General features: G+C 54.5%; 1 protein-coding gene across 1 annotated transcript; it reads right to left on the bottom strand.

Annotated features, from left to right (window-relative positions):
* Window positions 1-6,152: 6,152 nt before the first annotated feature.
* On the bottom strand, window positions 6,153-16,134 carry ZNF598 (zinc finger protein 598, E3 ubiquitin ligase). The gene is made up of 12 exons (XM_056866531.1): window positions 15,934-16,134; window positions 13,689-13,801; window positions 12,885-13,014; window positions 12,584-12,795; window positions 11,839-12,056; window positions 11,330-11,444; window positions 10,564-10,742; window positions 10,372-10,456; window positions 8,997-9,766; window positions 8,240-8,369; window positions 7,486-7,630; window positions 6,153-6,593 (listed from the first exon to the last, which is right to left on the bottom strand). The coding sequence occupies exons 1-12, from the start codon at window positions 16,132-16,134 to the stop codon at window positions 6,225-6,227; spliced, it is 2,667 nt and encodes an 888-aa protein (XP_056722509.1). The 3' UTR covers window positions 6,153-6,224.
* Between the last annotated feature and the right edge of the window lie 1,044 nt (window positions 16,135-17,178).

Genomic DNA, 17,178 nt, shown 5'->3' with positions numbered 1-17,178 from the left:
ATGTTAAGCTTGCTTTTTCACAAGAATTTGCTTATTGGTGGCAAAACAAGCATAGAGTGTGCGCAGCCCTGGGCTCTTGAGTGGCCTACAGTGACTAGCTGTCTGCTGCTGGCCCCTTGTGGCTGTCTTGAGCACCTGCATTTTCACCTGGTAAACCTTTGGGGGCACCTTTGGAATCCTGACACAACCTGGCGAACGCGGCTTCAGAATGGCTGCCGCAGGAGGCAGAGCCAGCCACCAAATGGCAGGGAAGTGAGGCGATGCATAACAGCATGGTAGCTCTTCGGCGTTTCAGGCAGAGGTTCCGTTGAACAGGGTGTCTTTTAATCTGCACAGTCGATCAAGAGGTTGTGCTGTACAAAACCCCCACTTGGTCCCACCCACTTCTTAAAAATACTGAGTGGGTGCCAGGAAAGGTGATGGAGGGCACCATTGGGGACACCTGACCAAGCCAATGGGGTTGCTCTTAGAAGTCTTTAAATCTGAGCCTCTGAGCACTTGGTTTAATCCTGTTTGCTGACCATGCTGGCTTAAATCCGCAGGCCTTGACAACTAAAGATAGCGGAGGGGACTCGCTTTTTGACCACGCATCCCATTCAGAACAGTTCAGTGCAGGTAGATGGCATCCTTCCACTGATGCACACAGATTTATGCCTACCGTTCCTAATCCAGCAAAGCGATGCATGCATAAGCCTTTCCAGGCAACTGGAACTCCTCAGCGGGACGGGTAAGAGAGTGTTTCCTTACTGAATTTAAATTTTAAACCTTCTTTTCTCACAGGCAGCAACTAAAAATCAATAGGTTTTTTGTTTTTTTACAGTCCCCAAAGCATCATGCTTCTCCTGAGAATTAGTATGTTATTCCAAGCTCAGGCAGGTCTTTCCCCATCCAAGAGAGGCCTTTAAATAGACAGATTCGACATATTGGTTGGGTGCCGGTAAAATATTTTCAGAGATGGTTAAACTGACCGACATAGCCTTTCTTCAGCCAAAAGTGTTTCGTATATGACACATGAACAAATGAACACATGAAGCTGCCTTATGCTGAACCAGACCATTGGTCTATCAAAGTAAGTATTGTCTACTCAGACCAGCAGCAGCTCTCCAGGGTCTCAGACAAAGGTGCGTATTCACATCACCCACCTGCCCAGTCCCTTTAACTGGAGATGCCAGGGATTGAACCTGGGATCTTCTGCATATCAAGCAGATGCTCTGCCACTGAGCCATGGCCCCTCCCAATTGTGCTCAAGTAGATCTTGTCCCCCCCACCACCACCTGAAACGCCCAGTCCTGGCTAGGTTTTAATACAGGGTAGAAGCAGAACTGTAGCGATATTTTTCCTTAGAGGGAACACTGGCCTTTTAGCAGCACAAAAAATAAAATAAAATTGTGTTTCAGTATTTTAGGGGATGGGGGGATGGAATCTATAATTAAAATTTAAATGTTTCCTTAAACTGATTGTACATGTGAAATAAATGTCTGTTCGGTACAGTGTATTTTTTCTAACTATAAAGAAATCCATTCCAGAAGATCCTTGTTCTAACTGTAAAAAGGGGAGGGGGGAGACTGCGTTTTGTTTAACTGGTTTAAAAAAAAAATCTGTCTTGGTCTGTGGTGTTAATGTGCTATATATTACAATTCTGAATGTATGTGCCTCATGCCTACATACGTGTTCTCGTTTTCCTCTGGCACAACCCTAACCCCCGCCCCCCGGTGAGGTGAGCAGGGGGCTCTGTAAGAGTCCCTTCTTGGCCATTCGGCCTGCGGAGGTGACCGCTCCAGTTGACTGTACCCCATGGACAGGGCTCTGCCCTGCCTGTAGCACCCCAGAGGCATTGGGCTGTGCCAGAGGCAACCTCCCGGCTCAGACGGTTGCCCCTTTCTTTGGTGGCGGTGGCTCCAAAGCAGGAGACGTGATGGCCAAATATGTTTTTAGACCACCTTTCCTCAAGGCGGTGTGCACAATTCTCCCTTCCTCGTTTCATCCTTATGACAACTCTGTAAGAGGCTAGTCTGGGACTGGGAGCGCCTCTTTTGATTCTGGCAGGCCAGCACAGAGCAGCTGTCTGCCCCGGCGGGAACCAGCGGAGCTACCTTGCACAGTTGGATGGGAGTATTGGCACTTATTTGCCTGGGACTGAACCACAGCGCTGCCTGTACCACTGAGCCTCCAGGAAGCTAACTCCTCCTCCTCTGTTCACGCACAAAAATTATAAGTGGCAGCTAGCTGATTTAGACCCTCTTACTAGCACATCCAATGCCTTTTAGAGCCGTAATACCCAAATTGGGGGTGGGGAGGAAAAGAGGCTGGTTTTAGTACAGAAGATAAATTAATCTCATAAGGCAAAAGTTCTTGTGAGTTTAAAGCATCTAGCCCACAGGAAAGGGAGATTCGCTGCTCTGGCCTGAGTCTCCAGAGGTAGGCAACTGACTTCCCTCTGGCACAACCACTGCCCACTTGTCCAGAGAGGAGCCTCCATTGCATCCCTGCCTGAGTTACTGCTATGGGCTTGCTGGCGTCTTTTAATTTGGTGGCTCATAAGGCTCCTTGGAGCACAGTTTGACTCTTACTCCTGCATAGCGCAAAACCAAACCTCTTTTGAGCCCGGAAGCAAGATGTGTCTCCAATTTTAATTCAGAAAAAAAAACCTGCGACTCCGTTAGCAGTTGTCTTGGGGAATCTGTGCTGGAAACGTGCACGAGATTGCTCCTCTGCCTCATCCTGTCTTAACTTCTTGCTCGCCTTTGGTTGTGAAAATGCCCCCATCGCTTCTACTGGCCGGATAAAATGCGGCAGCTGCCTCAGTGATCGCCGGGAAATAAGGCATTGGTGGGCCAGTGCAATTTCTCCTGTTTAGAAAGGCCAGAAGCCCAGGTAAAGATCTGGCTGGTCGTTGTGGTTTTCCCTTTCCCTTCTCAGACCGTTGCAGGTATTATTTACTTAAGTTATATCCTGCCTTTCTCCACAACGGAGACTCGAACCTGCATATGCTCTTCTCTGGTCCTCCGTTGTGCCTCATCGCAACCCTCAGGCCGAGAGAGCGTGACTGGCTCAAAGGTCACCCAGCGATCTTCCGTGGCAGAGCAGGGATTTGAACCCGGGTCCTCCCAGATCCCCAGTCAAACACTTTAGCCGCTACACCACGCTGGCTGTCCAGGGTGCACTTCATTCTCCCCCGTTTTTTTGTCCTCCGCTGTTCCAAAAAGCAAGACTCGGTAGGCCAAATTCAAGGGGAGGAGATTTTTGTGTGAACGTTAGGACAGATTTGCTCCCAGGGGGAGCAGTTTGAGGATGGAACCAGTTACCTCAGGACAGGTGTGTGTGGGGGTGTCTCTTCCTCACTGGAGGTCTTCGAGCAGAGGCTATTCGGCATGCTCTATTTCTGGATTATGTGTGTGTGTGTTGGATGAGGTGACCTCTAAAGCATCTTGGTTTCGGGTAGCCGTCTCAAGGTTGACTCAGCCTTCCATCCTTCTGAGGTCGGTAAAATGAGTATCCAGCTTGCTGGGGGTAAAGGGAAGATGACTGGGGAAGGCACTGGCAAACCACCCCGTAAAACAAAAAAGTCTGCCTAGTAAACGCCGGGATGTGATGTCACCCCGTGGGTCAGGAATGACCCAGTGCTTGCACAGGGAGACCTTTACCTTAAAGCATCTTATAACTCCTTCGCCCTCTGTCACGTCCTCCCAGCAGCCACTTCAGAAAGGCAATATTTCCCGTGTGTGTCTGTCAAGTCTCTATGCTGCAGGAGTAGAAACAGGTTAACTTTCTTTTCAGAGAAAGTCCAGCTATGCCTCCCTTTTCCTCCTCCAATTATTCCAATACAGCTTCTTTATCATTAAAGGGGGGGGGGACCTTTTCCTGCAATAGACAGACAGGGAAACCTGTCCTCATTGTCATATGTCACATTAACAGATTGGCTGGAGACTAAAAAACAAACAAAAGGCCCAACCAGTTTTAGCAACCTGCCGTTTTGGCTTCAGTTTGCATTTCATCTCGCCTTCTCTTCATAGTTTTTGAATAAGATACCAAACATGCAGATACCTCTCTTCAAAAGCAAACCGCTTCATAAAACAGAACGTGACAGGGGAAAAAAGTTGCAGTTGCCAGTAGCGCGCCCCCCCCCCCCCCCCGGTGTATCATTGTAGAAAAGTGGATGGTGTAAAGTTAGTTTTTAAAGATGTTTACAATTTTTGTATGTACATAAAAGATAGCGAGACACACACACACAGTGTGCCGGGGTTCCTTCTTTGCATGGGACAACTCTGTGGGATGGAACCTGATACCTTCTGGAGCGAGAACTCTCGACCGATCTGTGATTGTGTTTCTTTAATTGTCTTGTGTACCAACTGCAACATTATTTTCCAATAAACATTTTAAAACAAATTATCTGAAACCTTCGGTCGATAAGTCTGTGGGTTTGTGGGGGGTGGGGGAGAGGGGGCATTCGAACGGTTCTGAGGGCTTAGAAACAACCGGCCTGCGTAGGATTTGGACCAGGAACCTTTACAGAGGATGAAGCATAAAGGACTCGCAACCCCATCTGGGGGTGGCTTTGGGAGACGAAAGGAATCCTGGGCGTAAGGGAAGGCAGAGGGTCATGATCCGTCTCTGGCAAACAGTGGCTGCCTGACTCCCCTTCATCAAAATTTGTGCAAGAAACCAACAACCGCTTTCTCTACTGGTTCCTCGAGATGGCAAAACTGTTAACAGACGGAAGCATTTACTGTCACGTGGAGAAGAGGGACAAAGATATACCCCACCCCAAAAAAACCCCACACCATCTTGAACACAGAAAAACGTGTCAGGCAAGAGATCTAACTCAGCCTCGCTTCTATGTGCAGATATTTCTATGTGCAGATATTTTGGGTGGGGGGGTTGCTTCAAGATTTAAAACTGAAACATGCAACCGTTCCACCTCTGCAGCACAGGGCTGTGCAGCCTTGCAAAAACGGCGCGTTAACAAAAAGCTTTAATCGCACTGGCTGATGCTGAAGAGTTGACCTCTCCAGGGGCGCCCTCTGAGACAGCCTCTGCTGGTTCGAGGCTTTAGAAAAAAGGCCTCTCACTGGTCCTAGGGTGGATGCGGACACCGGCTAACGGGGTCAAGACGGATGCCACTGAGAGACCCAGGAGCAAGTAGACCTGGACTTCCATTCCCCCTCCGGTAATGCCCTCAGAGGGGGGAAGGCGCTTCAAGGCATCAGACGGCAGACCGAGAGGGTGAACGCGGAGCAGTGGTTTAATGAGCCACCCCCGCCTGGGGTTCTGAGCCAGCACCAATTTCTCCAAGGAACTGAAAACGATCCAACTTACATCAACTTACGGTTACAGCAAAAGGAGGAGAGAAGCTCTGAATGCCTTTGGGGGGCCGTGGGGGTTTCCTACATGCAGTTCTAACAGAAAACAAATCTGGGTTTCTTTACAGAAAAAAAACTGGCTTAAATTCCAGGCGCAAAACTTCTTTTAGGACAGGGGCGGGCACGTTTCTTGACCCCGAGGGCTTTATCTGGGGTCTACCTGCTTTGGAGGGCTCTGCCTGGGATCTCCAAGTGGAGTCTGGCAAAGCGGGCAGAGACCCCACATGACCCCTCCCCTTAACAGCCCTCAAGCTGTTCCGCATTCTCTGGGAGGATCACTCGTGCCAGCGACCCAACGCTCCCCACAAACTGTTAAAATTGCTGGAGGACTGTGTTAGGGGACCCAGAAAGCCAGCTGTGGACCCTGGACCAGCACTTGCCCCCCTTCTAAGAGGGATAGAATGGGAAGGATGGAAGGGAAGAGAGAGCAGCCCCTTCTCTGCCCAGCTCTGCGTTCCCAGATTCCTCCTTCACCCTCTGCAGCCACCCACCCACCCCCGCTTGCCTCTCAACTACGGTTTCCACTGGTTTCTCCGCAGCGGGACCTTCCTGGGCAAAAAAACCAAACCAACCAACCCCAACCCCACCTCTCTACTGATGCCCAAAGTCAGAAACAAGGCAGCAGAGATACTCCGCCACACCTCTCTGCAATCCCAGAAGGCCAAATGAGCCCCGTTGGGGCCACAACGGTCCCAGGCCACTAACCACCCCTTGAACCTGCCGCTTTTTCCCTGGCCTCACAACAACCCCCTTTCAGCCTACATGGTTCTGGCTGCTCTCTCTCTTCCCTCTCCACCCGGACCCTGCCTCCCAAGACGCGCGAGCGGTCGGATGGAGACTGGGTTTATTGGTTGCCCGGAACGGCTAGCTGATGATCCGGCTGATAGCCTGCAGAGAGGGGAACTCCTCGTCCTCCAGGTGGAGGGCCTTGTGGGCTGCCAGATCCTGCGGGGTCAGCACCTGCCGGCACTGGGGGCAGACGCAGTAGTCGAGGTCGGGGCCTGGGTCCGCCTGCCAAGCGTTCTTCCGGTTCTTCTTGGATTTGGAGGATGGGCAGCTGCTGCTGCCGCCGCCCAGCCTCTCGTGGGCCTTCGAGTGGGTGTGGGCGGCCAGCAGTTCCTGCTGCTTGGCCGTGTCTGGCAGGAGCACCAGGAGTTCATTGAAGATCTTCCGGAAGTTCTCGCCCAGGAGCTCCTGGCAGCTTCGGTAATACTGAGCAGCGGAAATCAGACCCTTGCAGGGAGGAAAGGAATGAGACATTCAGAGAGGGAACAAGGGGTCCCTGGAGCCATCCTGCCAGTGAGAAAAGCGGGAAGCGGGAATGATAACCAAGAGCCCCCTGCCCACCCCTTGCACATTCTCTCACTGACACCCCTGCATTGTGGGACAGAGATGGGATTCCCTTGTTATCCGGTCCCCTCTTGACTACAATACGCAGTGTTCTGCTGGGGAAGGGTCAGCTGATCCCTGTCTTTTTAGGAAGAACTTTCTAACAGAACGGTTCCTCGGTGGAACAGGCTTCCTCGGGAGGTGGTGGGCTCTCCTTCCCTGGAGGTTTTTAAGCAGAGACTGGATGGCCACCTGTCAGAAATGCTGATTCTGTGACCTTAAGCAGATGATGAGAGGGAGGGCACCGTAGCCATCTTCTGGGCATGGAGTAGGGGTCACTTGGGGTGTGTGGGGGGGAGGTAGTTGTGAGCTTCCTGCATTGTGCAGGGGGTTGGACTAGATGACCCTGGTGGTCCCTTCCAACTCTTATGATTCTTGCAGGTACTGGGGGACTCGAACAGTTCATCCAAGCAAAACAGAAAAGCTGCTCTGCAAGAGAGACTAGCCAGCTTTATCGCTTGTCATAGGGTTTCCTCGAATGCAGAATCTGAATGGACCAGGTTTAGGCTAGCGGGTCAGGGGACGGGGAGACCCTAAACTTGAGATCTTCATCTCTACCCGGTCCACTGACTCAGTGGGGTCACATCTCTGCCTTTCAGCCTCATGCTTCCGCCACCCGGGGTGGCTGCTACTCACTTCAGAGAAGTTATTCTGGGAAGGGTGAACAAAACGCAAGACGTGAACAGCACGGAGGCCGGCTCACCCGTGTTCCCGAAGAGACGGCGGCGCTTCTCACCTGCCTGAACTGTCCCGAGTAAGTCTTGAACTCGTTGAACCGCGATTCGTCGTTGTGGAGGAACTCCTTGATCGACTGGATGAGCTGCGTGTTCCGCTGCTGGAAGTTCTCCAAGATCAAGTAGGTTCCCTGACACGGTTTGGTCCTGGGGGGCGGGGAGGAAGAGGAGGGGAAAGACTTCAGTGTTCCTTTGGAGGGTTTCATGGGGGGGGGGGGAATTCTGCTCACGATGCTTGGGGGTGTGTGTGCAGGTGAGACTGTTAAGAACGCTCTTCTGACCCACATCCTGTCTCCCTGAGGTTTCCATTCCCGTCTCCCACACTTTATTCGCTGGCACGCTAGCGGACAGGGGGGAAACGGCCACTGTACTACGGGGAATGCGTTTATTAGAAATACTTTAACCCTGGCAACTCCATGTATCTGCACAGGAAAGAAGCTCCCTGCTGCACCTCTGCGTGCGGCAGGGCTCTGGTTCTGCCTCCTTTCTTCTGCTACATCTGCATTATTCTGTCGCTCCTGAGGCAGAAACGCAGGAGGGGTATGTGCGTGGGGAGCTCTCCTCTGAGGGTGGGTGGTTCGTACTCACACTCTCCAAGTACATTGTTTGGGGGCGCGAGAGTGAAGAGCGCCTCTCTTTTCAGTTCCGTTTCTGCCAACCACTTGGGAAAAGGAAACGTCCTTGCCCTTCTCGTACAGGAACTGCCCAAGGCTGAACACACGAGGCCTGCCTGTCTTGAGGGAGGGATCTACTCACTCTTTCGCAGGGGCAGGTTCCGAGACTCCAGCGGGCAGAATTGGGGTGAAGCCGGGAGGTGGTTTGCCAAGAGGCACGGCCAGCCCCAGAGGTGGCGGGGGGCTGTTCAGAAGTGCCACAGAGTTGAAACCTGGAGGGGGAAGGGGAGAAGGAAGGCAAGCAGTGAGCACCAGAGAGCAGCGGGGTTACAGTCTGCGTTTTAGCGGTGATTCTTTTGGCAGGTAACATGTGCCGCAAGTTTGTAGGTTCAGGTCGCCACGGGCCAGCCAGATTCAATATCCGGAAAAAAAACCGTGTTCTGATGGGCCACAGCTCAGTGGCAGAGAACACGTTTTGTGTGCTCCGGGCCCCAGGTTCAGAGCTTCTGGGAGCAGGGCCGTTGTAAGGATGAAAGCAGAATACCCCCACAAAGGCCACCCTACTCTCCTTGTCAGACAAAAGGAAGTAGGACTGCACGCCTGTTGAACTCACTGCCACAAGCTGTGAGAGCCGCTGGCTCAGATGGCCTTAAAAAGGGGTTGGACAGACTTATGGAGGGCAGACCATGGCTGTTGGCCATGAGAGACAAACGGCCACTCCAGATTCCCAGGCAGAATCTGCCTCCGACTGTATATGCTGGGGAGCAGTCTGCCCGCGCAGACCCTGCTTGTGGGGGTCCCTGCGGCATTTGAGTGGCCACTGTTGGAAACAAGATGCTGGACTGGAAGGACCACCGGTGACATTCTGAACAGGCAAGAACAGGTCTCGGCCCCCTTACCTGGTGGAGGAGGCATTCGAGGTGGTCCGGTGCTGCCAAGGGCTGGGAAGTCTTCCTGAGGCAAGAGGGGTGGGCTAGCCGCGGGGGGCTTCTTAAGGCCAGGCGGCTCCTTGGAAGCTCTGCAGGGGGCAGGCTTTTCCGAGTAGCCGTTCACAACCGCCGTGGCTCTGTCTGCCCCAGAAGCGCTCGTGGGGGCGCTGCCCAGGGGCTCGGCATCCAGTGTCCTCTCTTCGGAAGGGACGGGGGGCAGCACCTCCTGCGGTGGCATGGGGGGCGGCGACACCCTCTGCTTCTCAGCCCCGACTTTCTTCTTCTTGCCCACTTTCACAAAAGTCTGAAAGTTCGGGGCCACCAGCAAGGAAGACACGTCGACCATCGTGGGAGCGCTGCGGAACTCCTGACTGGTGACTCCGCCCCCGCTGTCGTCCTCGTCGTCGAGGGAGGCGGCAGCCTTGGTCTTCTTGCTTCCTCGGCTGCTGGCGGGCCCAGGCTTCTTGGCTGGCTGGCCGGTTCCTGCAGCGTTGGGGGCAGCGGCTCTGACCGCGTTTTTGCCGGAGCCGTTGCTCCAGGCAGAAGAGAGGGTGGAAAGGGACTTGTTGTTTGGCCGGACTTTGGATACCAGAGCAGGGAAGTCCTCCTCTTGAAAGGACGTCTTCTTGGCAGTAGCAGTGTACGTCAAGGACAACACAGATGAGGGCGGGGTGGCTGTGGAGGAACACAGGCTGGGGAAGTCCTCTTCCTTCAGCTTGACTGGAGCCAGCTGGGCAGAGCTGTGAGGAAGAGAGAAGCCACAAACAGAAAGAAACTCACAACACACCCACCAACTGTCATCCTCCGCATTACAGTTAAAACGTTACAGAAGGAAGAAGAAGAAGAGTTGGTTTTTATATGCCGACTTTCTCTACCACTTAAGGCAGAATCAAACTGGCTTACAGTCCCCTTCCCTTCCCCTCCCCACAACAGACACCCTGTGAGGTAGGTGGGGCTGAGAGAGCTCTTAATAGAACTGTGACTAGCCCACAGTCACCCAGCTGGCTTCGTGTGGAGGAGTGGGGGAACAAATCCAGTTCACCAGATTAGCCTCCGCTGCTCACGTGGAGGAGTGGGTAATCAAACCCAGTTCTCCATATCAGACTCCACCGCTCCAAACCACCACTCTTAACCACTACACCACGCTGCTTTGGAGGCAAGATCCGGGGGGTGGTGGTGAATGCTGTTCATTTGCAGGGCTTTTGTAAGCCAAACAGCCCTGTCAGAAGGAAGGAAGCAACTGCCAGCTTGGGGGAAGGCAGGGGAGGCAGTCCAAGGTGTGCCTGAGCGTACGAAGAGACAGCGCATTTTCCAGGTCTGCCGTTCCAGGTGCAGGAGGACTCACCTCTGCGTGGAGCCAGCCGTGGGCAAGCCGAAGGCAGGAAAGTCCTCTTGGCTCAGTGCGGCCTTCGCAGCAGCTTCCTTGGGCACTGGGGTGGAAGAAAGAGCGACAGGTGTGGCCCACGGCGCCTCCTCGCAGTAAAAGCAAACGTCCTCCCAGAGGACAAGCCGCCCACTCACAGCCCTTTCCTCTCACCTGGGGCTTCCGAGGGGGGATTCAACCCCCGCTTTGCGGTGGTCGCCTCTGCGTCTTTCAGCTCTTCTTTTTTAGCCCGGGGCCCGTCTTCCTTGTCCTCTCCCCGTTTTTTTTCTTCCTGCCTTTTGGCAGCTACTGATGCCCTGACGGCGGCAGCGATGTCTCGGTCTTCTTCCTCCCTGCAAAGGTTTCGACCGCCACAACAAAGAAGAGCTTGGTGAGCCAAGGGGTATTTTCTCCCTTACCTGTCCACACCCCTCCTCTCTCCGCCATATCCTACTATTGCCAAGAGGGGCAGCCAAAGCATCTGTGACTCCCAGCAGGAAGGGCTACACTGCTTCCTGGTTTGAGCCTGGCAAACCAAGTCCCTGCGCCTTATCTAACACGATACTTTGTTGGACCAAAGCACTCATGAGGAAAGACCGAGGAGGAGAGGACACCCCAGAACATGCTAAACCATACAACTCAGCTCCAAGATGCTAGTACGGCTTGGGGGGTGGGGAGCAGCCTCCCTTGTGCCTCGTACAATAGGAAACTGCAACTCAGCGGTACTTCCTCTTCTCCCAAGGAGCTGGAAGGAGAGGATCACATCCACTGAGATATGCCGACACACCACCAGCCCTGGAGAGAGCTGCTGCTCCAGGCCTCTCCAGGCGAGCCGAGCAGCCAGGCCCCACACGCCGCTTCCCAGTTTGCATCGCCAAACGGACTCCTAACCTGCAGAGACACACACACTCCACCTGCCAAGGCAGACCCCGCTCCTTACCTCTTATACCTCCAGCTTCCTCTCCTGTTCTGCCCGCCGCGTGGTCCTGTCCGGCCTCCTCTCACATGCCTATTGTATCTGTCGACTTCTTCGTAATCTTCTCCACTGACGACACCTAGGATGTGAAGACACAGGGCTGATCGACAGCCTCAACCCACCCTTCCCCCTTCAGAAGCAATCAGTCCCGGAGCTGGATGCGACAGGCCTCGGTGAAGGTGACCTACACAGGGCAACTTAACGAAGAGAACAGCCTGCCTTGGGATGCTCTGGGGTCTGCCTTCTCGGAGGCGGCTCCAGAAACCTGCATCCAATCTCTCTGCCTCCTGAGCTCTTCTGACACTGTTAAGGAATATCCCCCCCTTTCCGGTCTTCCAAAAGCAAGAATCCTACAGCTGGAAGGGGACGGGACAGCTTGCCCCTTGGGAGAATGTATTCTGAGCCAAGGGGCCAACCCACAGCCAGGGGTTTAACCCCCCCCCCCCAATCCCACCTTTTCTAGCCCCATGTACCTTCATTCCTCCGCTGGTGCCTCGGCGCATAGTTGAACTGCAGGTCGATCTGCCGGTTCTGCCTGGCCTCTGCCCGGTTCTTGCTGTGGCAGGCCGTTTTGTGCGCTTTGTAGTCGATTTCTGTCCGGAAGGCATGTGTGAACTGTTCGGTGCTGCAGCGCCCTTCTTCGCATAGGAAGTGCTTCTCACGGAAGTGTTCGCGGAGGTACTCATAATCACTGCAGGAAGGGTAGGAGAGTGTGGGGAGGGGGCAGAGATGAGTTTGCTGGCCTGCAAACAAAGCTTTTTTTTTTTAGGGTACTGGGTCTTACTGTGGCAAAACGGCAGACTGAAAACCAGAGATCTTCTAAGCCCAGAGTCAGCCTCTGGTTGCTCCAGCCCAAGTTGGATCCACAACCTTTTGGAGACTGTGGGCACCTTTGGGATTCTGAGCAAAGCACGGTGGGCACAGCCACATGGGCACCACATTGGGGACCTCTGCCTCCTTGCTGGTCTTCCTGGCAAAAAACATGGCCCTTTGGTGTGATCATGACTTCCTCCCCTCTTCAGTAAGATCTGGCACTAGCCAGTCTCTTCTTTAAATTCAAAGCACGTCAGCGGACTGTGGGGATTCTGACATTCAACAGACAGCTAAGCACAAATAGGAACAGAATCTGACCCTCCCAGTGTCATCTACTGAGGGGGAGGGGTTTAAAGAACTTCAGATTGGACGGCCCTTCCTGGAGTTTCTCTCCCGGCCACAAACCTGTAATACTCCTGGGCCCCGTCGGAATCACAGAAGTGGCAGAAATAGTGGTCCCTTCTCAAGTGTTTCAGTAACTCGTCGTTATCCAAGTAGCGCTCATCACAAAACTTGCACAGGGGATGCCCGCGGTGGGATGTGTCGTCGGGGTCCCCGTGGATCCTGTGCCGGGCGAGGTCCTTGCGCGAGTACCACTTGCGCTCGTAGGTAAAGATCTGGAAGAGAAAGGCGACGCTCTTAGCGCATGAGGGGAGGGCTCGGGTGAGAGAGGCCCCCCTGCCTCGGAAGGCTTCCGGCCACTTGCCTTCAGGTGCTTCACGCACAGTTTGCAGCAGAAGAGCTCGTGCTGCTTCCTCATGTGCTGCTCCAGCTCCACCACAGTGGCAAAGGGCCTAGCCTCCGGGCACAGCGGGCATTCGTGCTGCAAGAGTTTCCTAGGGGAGAAAAAGAGGAGGGACGTTGGCACAGCAGAACACCCATCCTCAGGGCCAGGCCCCCGTTAGACCCTGGCTTCCCTTTCTCAGCAACTTTCACTGTGACATTTCTATTCCCCCTGGGAAGGGGAGGGGGTGTACCAGGAGGGTGGCCTCTCCCCTCCAGCCACTGACCGGACTGTGGTCTATTGTTGGTGTGCCAGCTGCGACTTGTTTCCTTTTGAAAGCTACCCTGAGCACCCAATCCAGGAGAAGGGCGGAGCACCCATTAAGATGCCCTGAACACACCAGGCTCTGTATCATGAAAAGCAGAGGCATTCTGGGGCCAGTGCATTATGCAAACGTGCACCTATTTGCATGCTCTGCAGTGGCTTGTTCACTGGCAGGGCACTGACGCTCCGACTTCTCACTGCATCAGGGGTTGCTCACAAACTCCCATTTAGGGCACGGCTGGCCTGGTTCAACCACGACATATGAGTCGGCTTCCGGGTGCAACCCTAGCAAGACCAGAGGGTCCGAGTCCATCTGCAGTAAACGAGACTGTCCTATGAACCAGAAGCGGGCAACAGAGTTGACTGAAGAGAAAGTCAAACGTCAATCGCGGCTCCCTTCTAGCTTGGAACACGAACCCCAACCCAGATTCCCCAACGGAAGTAGACAAAGAAGGTTTTTACCTATAGAGAGCATAAACTTTTCCATCAGTAAAATAAATGTCGTATTTCTTCTCGTGCTGCAGCTGGTGGAGGGCTATCGTTGAAAAGGACGTGAGCTTCCTCCCAAAGACCACCTGGGAAAGACACAGCGAGGGGAGTCAGAGAATAAGTCATGGGCAGGACAGAAGCGGCCCCCGCCGGGAACATTCCCCCCACCCCGCAAAAGAGCCTTTCAAAGCAAGCAGGCAGCTGCCCGTCCTCCTGGGTGAAGGCAGAAGTCTGAAGATGGGCTGGCAGGAAGGTGAAAAGGCTTTAGCCGGACACAAATCAAGCGACTGGCCCTCTCAAATCACATTCTCTTCCACCCTGCTTCACGGCTAGAGTCCTAGGGGTTTTGGGAGGGCAGCAGTTGGCTACTGCAAGCCTGGGCATCCCCCATCATTTACATTGAGGGTTAAAAACTGTGGAACCCGAAGGTCCCGCTCCCCAGGCCCTTCTCCCACACCATGCCAGCTGGAATTAACGGAAGGTGCAGTTCTTCCCCCACCCAGGCTGTCTGGCACGCGCAAGGGAGCTGCCACTGATTTACGCCTCTGGCTAGTGACACCCTGCTCCGAGAATAAGTGGAGGATGTCACTTAACTTGGACAGGAAGGGGAAAAAAAATATCAAAAGGAACAAATCATGCAGCAGGATTGTGGAAACACCTGCCTGCCGTGGAAAGCTGGGACAAGCTGAGGCACCGAGGAGGGAACCAGCTTAACTAAACAGCAGCGCCAGGAAACTCTGCCGCCCATGTGGAGGAATTGAGGCCAGTCGCTAACAGAAATTCTCCACGGGGTTCCCCCCCCCCCCGTCACGAGAAATGTGCTGTTTGAAAAACCCCAGATCCAAAAACCAACAACAACTATGCCTAGCAAACTCTAGCTCTGGATTCTGGGCTTTGCGGAGGCCTTGCTTAAATATTTTCTGAGACTGTCTCACCTGACACGTCCCAGGCTGCCTTATTCGCTCCACCTGAGAGCCAGCCACAGGGCCCAGAGGACCAGGAGGGCCGTGGCGGGACGGCTCGGAAAGGCCCGCACCATTCAGGTTTTTATCGGCAATGCCCGACACGCCCTGAGCTGACGCAGGGAATGGGCCCTCTGCTCTGGTGGGCTGCTCCACACACGCTCCCAAGTCAGGTCTCTTTACGACCACCGAGTTGGCTGTCCTGAACCGCATGTGTGCACACGCGCACTAATACTCTTATGTCGAGTGCCACTTAGCAAAGGATGCTATATGCATCCAGAAAGAAAGAAAGAAAGAAAGAAAGAAAGAAAGAAAGAAAGAAAGAAAGAAAGAAAGAAAGAAAGAAAGAAAGAAAGAGAAAAGAAGCTCCTTCCCCACTATATAACAAAGATGGGAAACTGCCGGAGCCTGGGAGAGAAGGTGGTGGGTGTGATGATTCATGTCCCTTACTGATGGAAATTTAGTTTTGTGTGTTTGCAAGATGCACACACACACAGAAGTGTTTTGCAAGCCGGAGTTTCCTGGTTGCTAGACCATGAACAACAGAAATGCCAGTAACATCAGCCACACTATCTCAGGTTCATACTCCTCCTCCTCTTCTATTGTGATTTATGCCCTCGGATGCCAGCAATGCCTACACTGTCCCTGCAACAACGATTAAATGGACATAAGCCTGACATCAGAAACCACAACATTCAAAAACCAGGAGGTGGGGTTACATTTTAACCTTCCAGCGCATTCAGTTGCTGACTTAGCAGCAGCAGTTCTCTTACAAAGGCATTTCCAAGGTAGGTCAGAAAGAGAGACGGCTGAATTGCAACTAAGAATGAAGATCAAGACAATGCATCCTCCTGGACTGAACCGAGATCCGGGATTCCTGTCTCATTACCAATGCTGACTTCTCCGTGTCTCCTACCCCTCTGCAGATCGTCCGCCTTTTGCACCCAGGGCGGCCCTCCTCCTCCTCCTCGCGAGTAAACCCCCTGGCAGCGGGGGTCTGCCTTGCCTTTGACAGCCCGCCTTGGAAAGGGGGGGGGGTGTTCCGTTTTCGCTTATGCTGCGGCCAGCCTCGCAGGGCTGGCGCTGGAATCGAAACTAGGCCCCCCCTACTCCAACCCTCCGCCTCGCCTCCTTCCGGGGCGGGGGTTGCCAACCTCCAGCCGGGCCCGGGAGTCCTCCCGGGTCTCCCGATGGGCGAGACCCCCCCTTCTCCAGCCCGCTTCCCCCCCCCACGGCGGACCCCCTCCTGCCCTCACCTGGGCCAGCTCCTCCCGGCAGACGGCGCAGTAGCGCACCCCGCAGAGGGCCCGCATCCGCACGGAGCAGCGGTAGCAGATGGGGTGCTCGCAGCGGCCCAGCGCCACCACCTCCAGCTCGCCGCAGCACAGCACGCAGCACGGGCCCTCCGAGGCCCGCGACCGGGCAGGGGGAGGCGGCGGCGGCGGCGGAGACGCCATGGCCGCCCTCGGGCCCCCCACACCGGCGGCTGCGGCCTGCTAGGCCCCGCGCGCAGCCTAGCAACCGCCCCCTTCGCCCGCCCGCACAGAGACCGCGGCCCAGAGCGGCGCCGACGCCCCAGCCGGGTGGCGCGCCGGGGCGCTCTAGGGCCGCCCGCCTCGCTCGCTCCGCCCACGGATCCTTCTCGGTGGAAAGGGCGGGGCGACCTCTCCCCTCGCCGCGTGGAACTCTGGGAGTTGTAGTGCCGCGGACTCTGGGTCCACCAGCTGCACCAGCGTCGATGGTAAAAAGAGGGGTTTTTTTTGCACGTGCGGGCTTATTCCCGCAAAACATTAGTATCCGACCCGAACAAATATGCTCATGAGGGTTTCCTTCCCCCCCCATAGAATTGGAAGGGACCCACCAGGGTCATCTAGTCCAACCCCCCTGCACAAGGCAGGAAATTCCCCCCATAGAATTGGAAGGGACCCACCAGGGTCATCTAGTCCAACCCCCCTGCACAAGGCAGGAAATTCCCCCCCATAGAATTGGAAGGGACCCACCAGGGTCATCTAGTCCAACCCCCCTGCACAAGGCAGGAAATTCCCCCCATAGAATTGGAAGGGACCCACCAGGGTCATCTAGTCCAACCCCCCTGCACAAGGCAGGCAATTCCCCCCATAGAATTGGAAGGGACCCACCAGGGTCATCTAGTCCAACCCCTCTGCACAAGGCAGGAAATTCCCCCCCATAGAATTGGAAGGGACCCACCAGGGTCATCTAGTCCAACCCCCCTGCACAAGGCAGGAAATTCCCCCCATAGAATTGGAAGGGACCCACCAGGGTCATCTAGTCCAACCCCCATGCACAAGGCAGGCAATTCCCCCCATAGAATTGGAAGGGACCCACCAGGGTCATCTAGTCCAACCCCCATGCACAAGGCAGGAAATTCACAGCCCCCACCCCCAGTAACCCCCCTACTCCATGCCCTGGAGATGCCCAAGGTGCCCTCCCTCTCATCATCTTCCCGAGGTCATAGGATAGGCATGGCTGACAGGTGGCCA

This window comes from Euleptes europaea, chromosome 21, assembly GCF_029931775.1.
Source record: "Euleptes europaea isolate rEulEur1 chromosome 21, rEulEur1.hap1, whole genome shotgun sequence".
In the NCBI taxonomy this organism is placed as follows: Eukaryota; Metazoa; Chordata; class Lepidosauria; order Squamata; family Sphaerodactylidae; genus Euleptes; species Euleptes europaea.
Note: the sequence above shows the minus strand (reverse complement) of the source record. Positions and strands in the feature narration are given on the sequence as shown.

Coding starts and splice junctions, on each gene's coding strand:
- ZNF598 (XM_056866531.1), bottom strand. CDS start 16,134: ATGGCGTCTCCGCCGCCGCCGCCGCCTCCCCCTGCCCGGTCGCGGGCC. Junction 12,796..12,884: donor TGTGCGTGAAGCACCTGAAG/GCAAGTGGCCGG, acceptor TTTCTCTTCCAG/ATCTTTACCTACGAGCGCAA. Junction 8,370..8,996: donor TCGAATGCCTCCTCCACCAG/GTAAGGGGGCCG, acceptor TTCCCCCTCCAG/GTTTCAACTCTGTGGCACTT.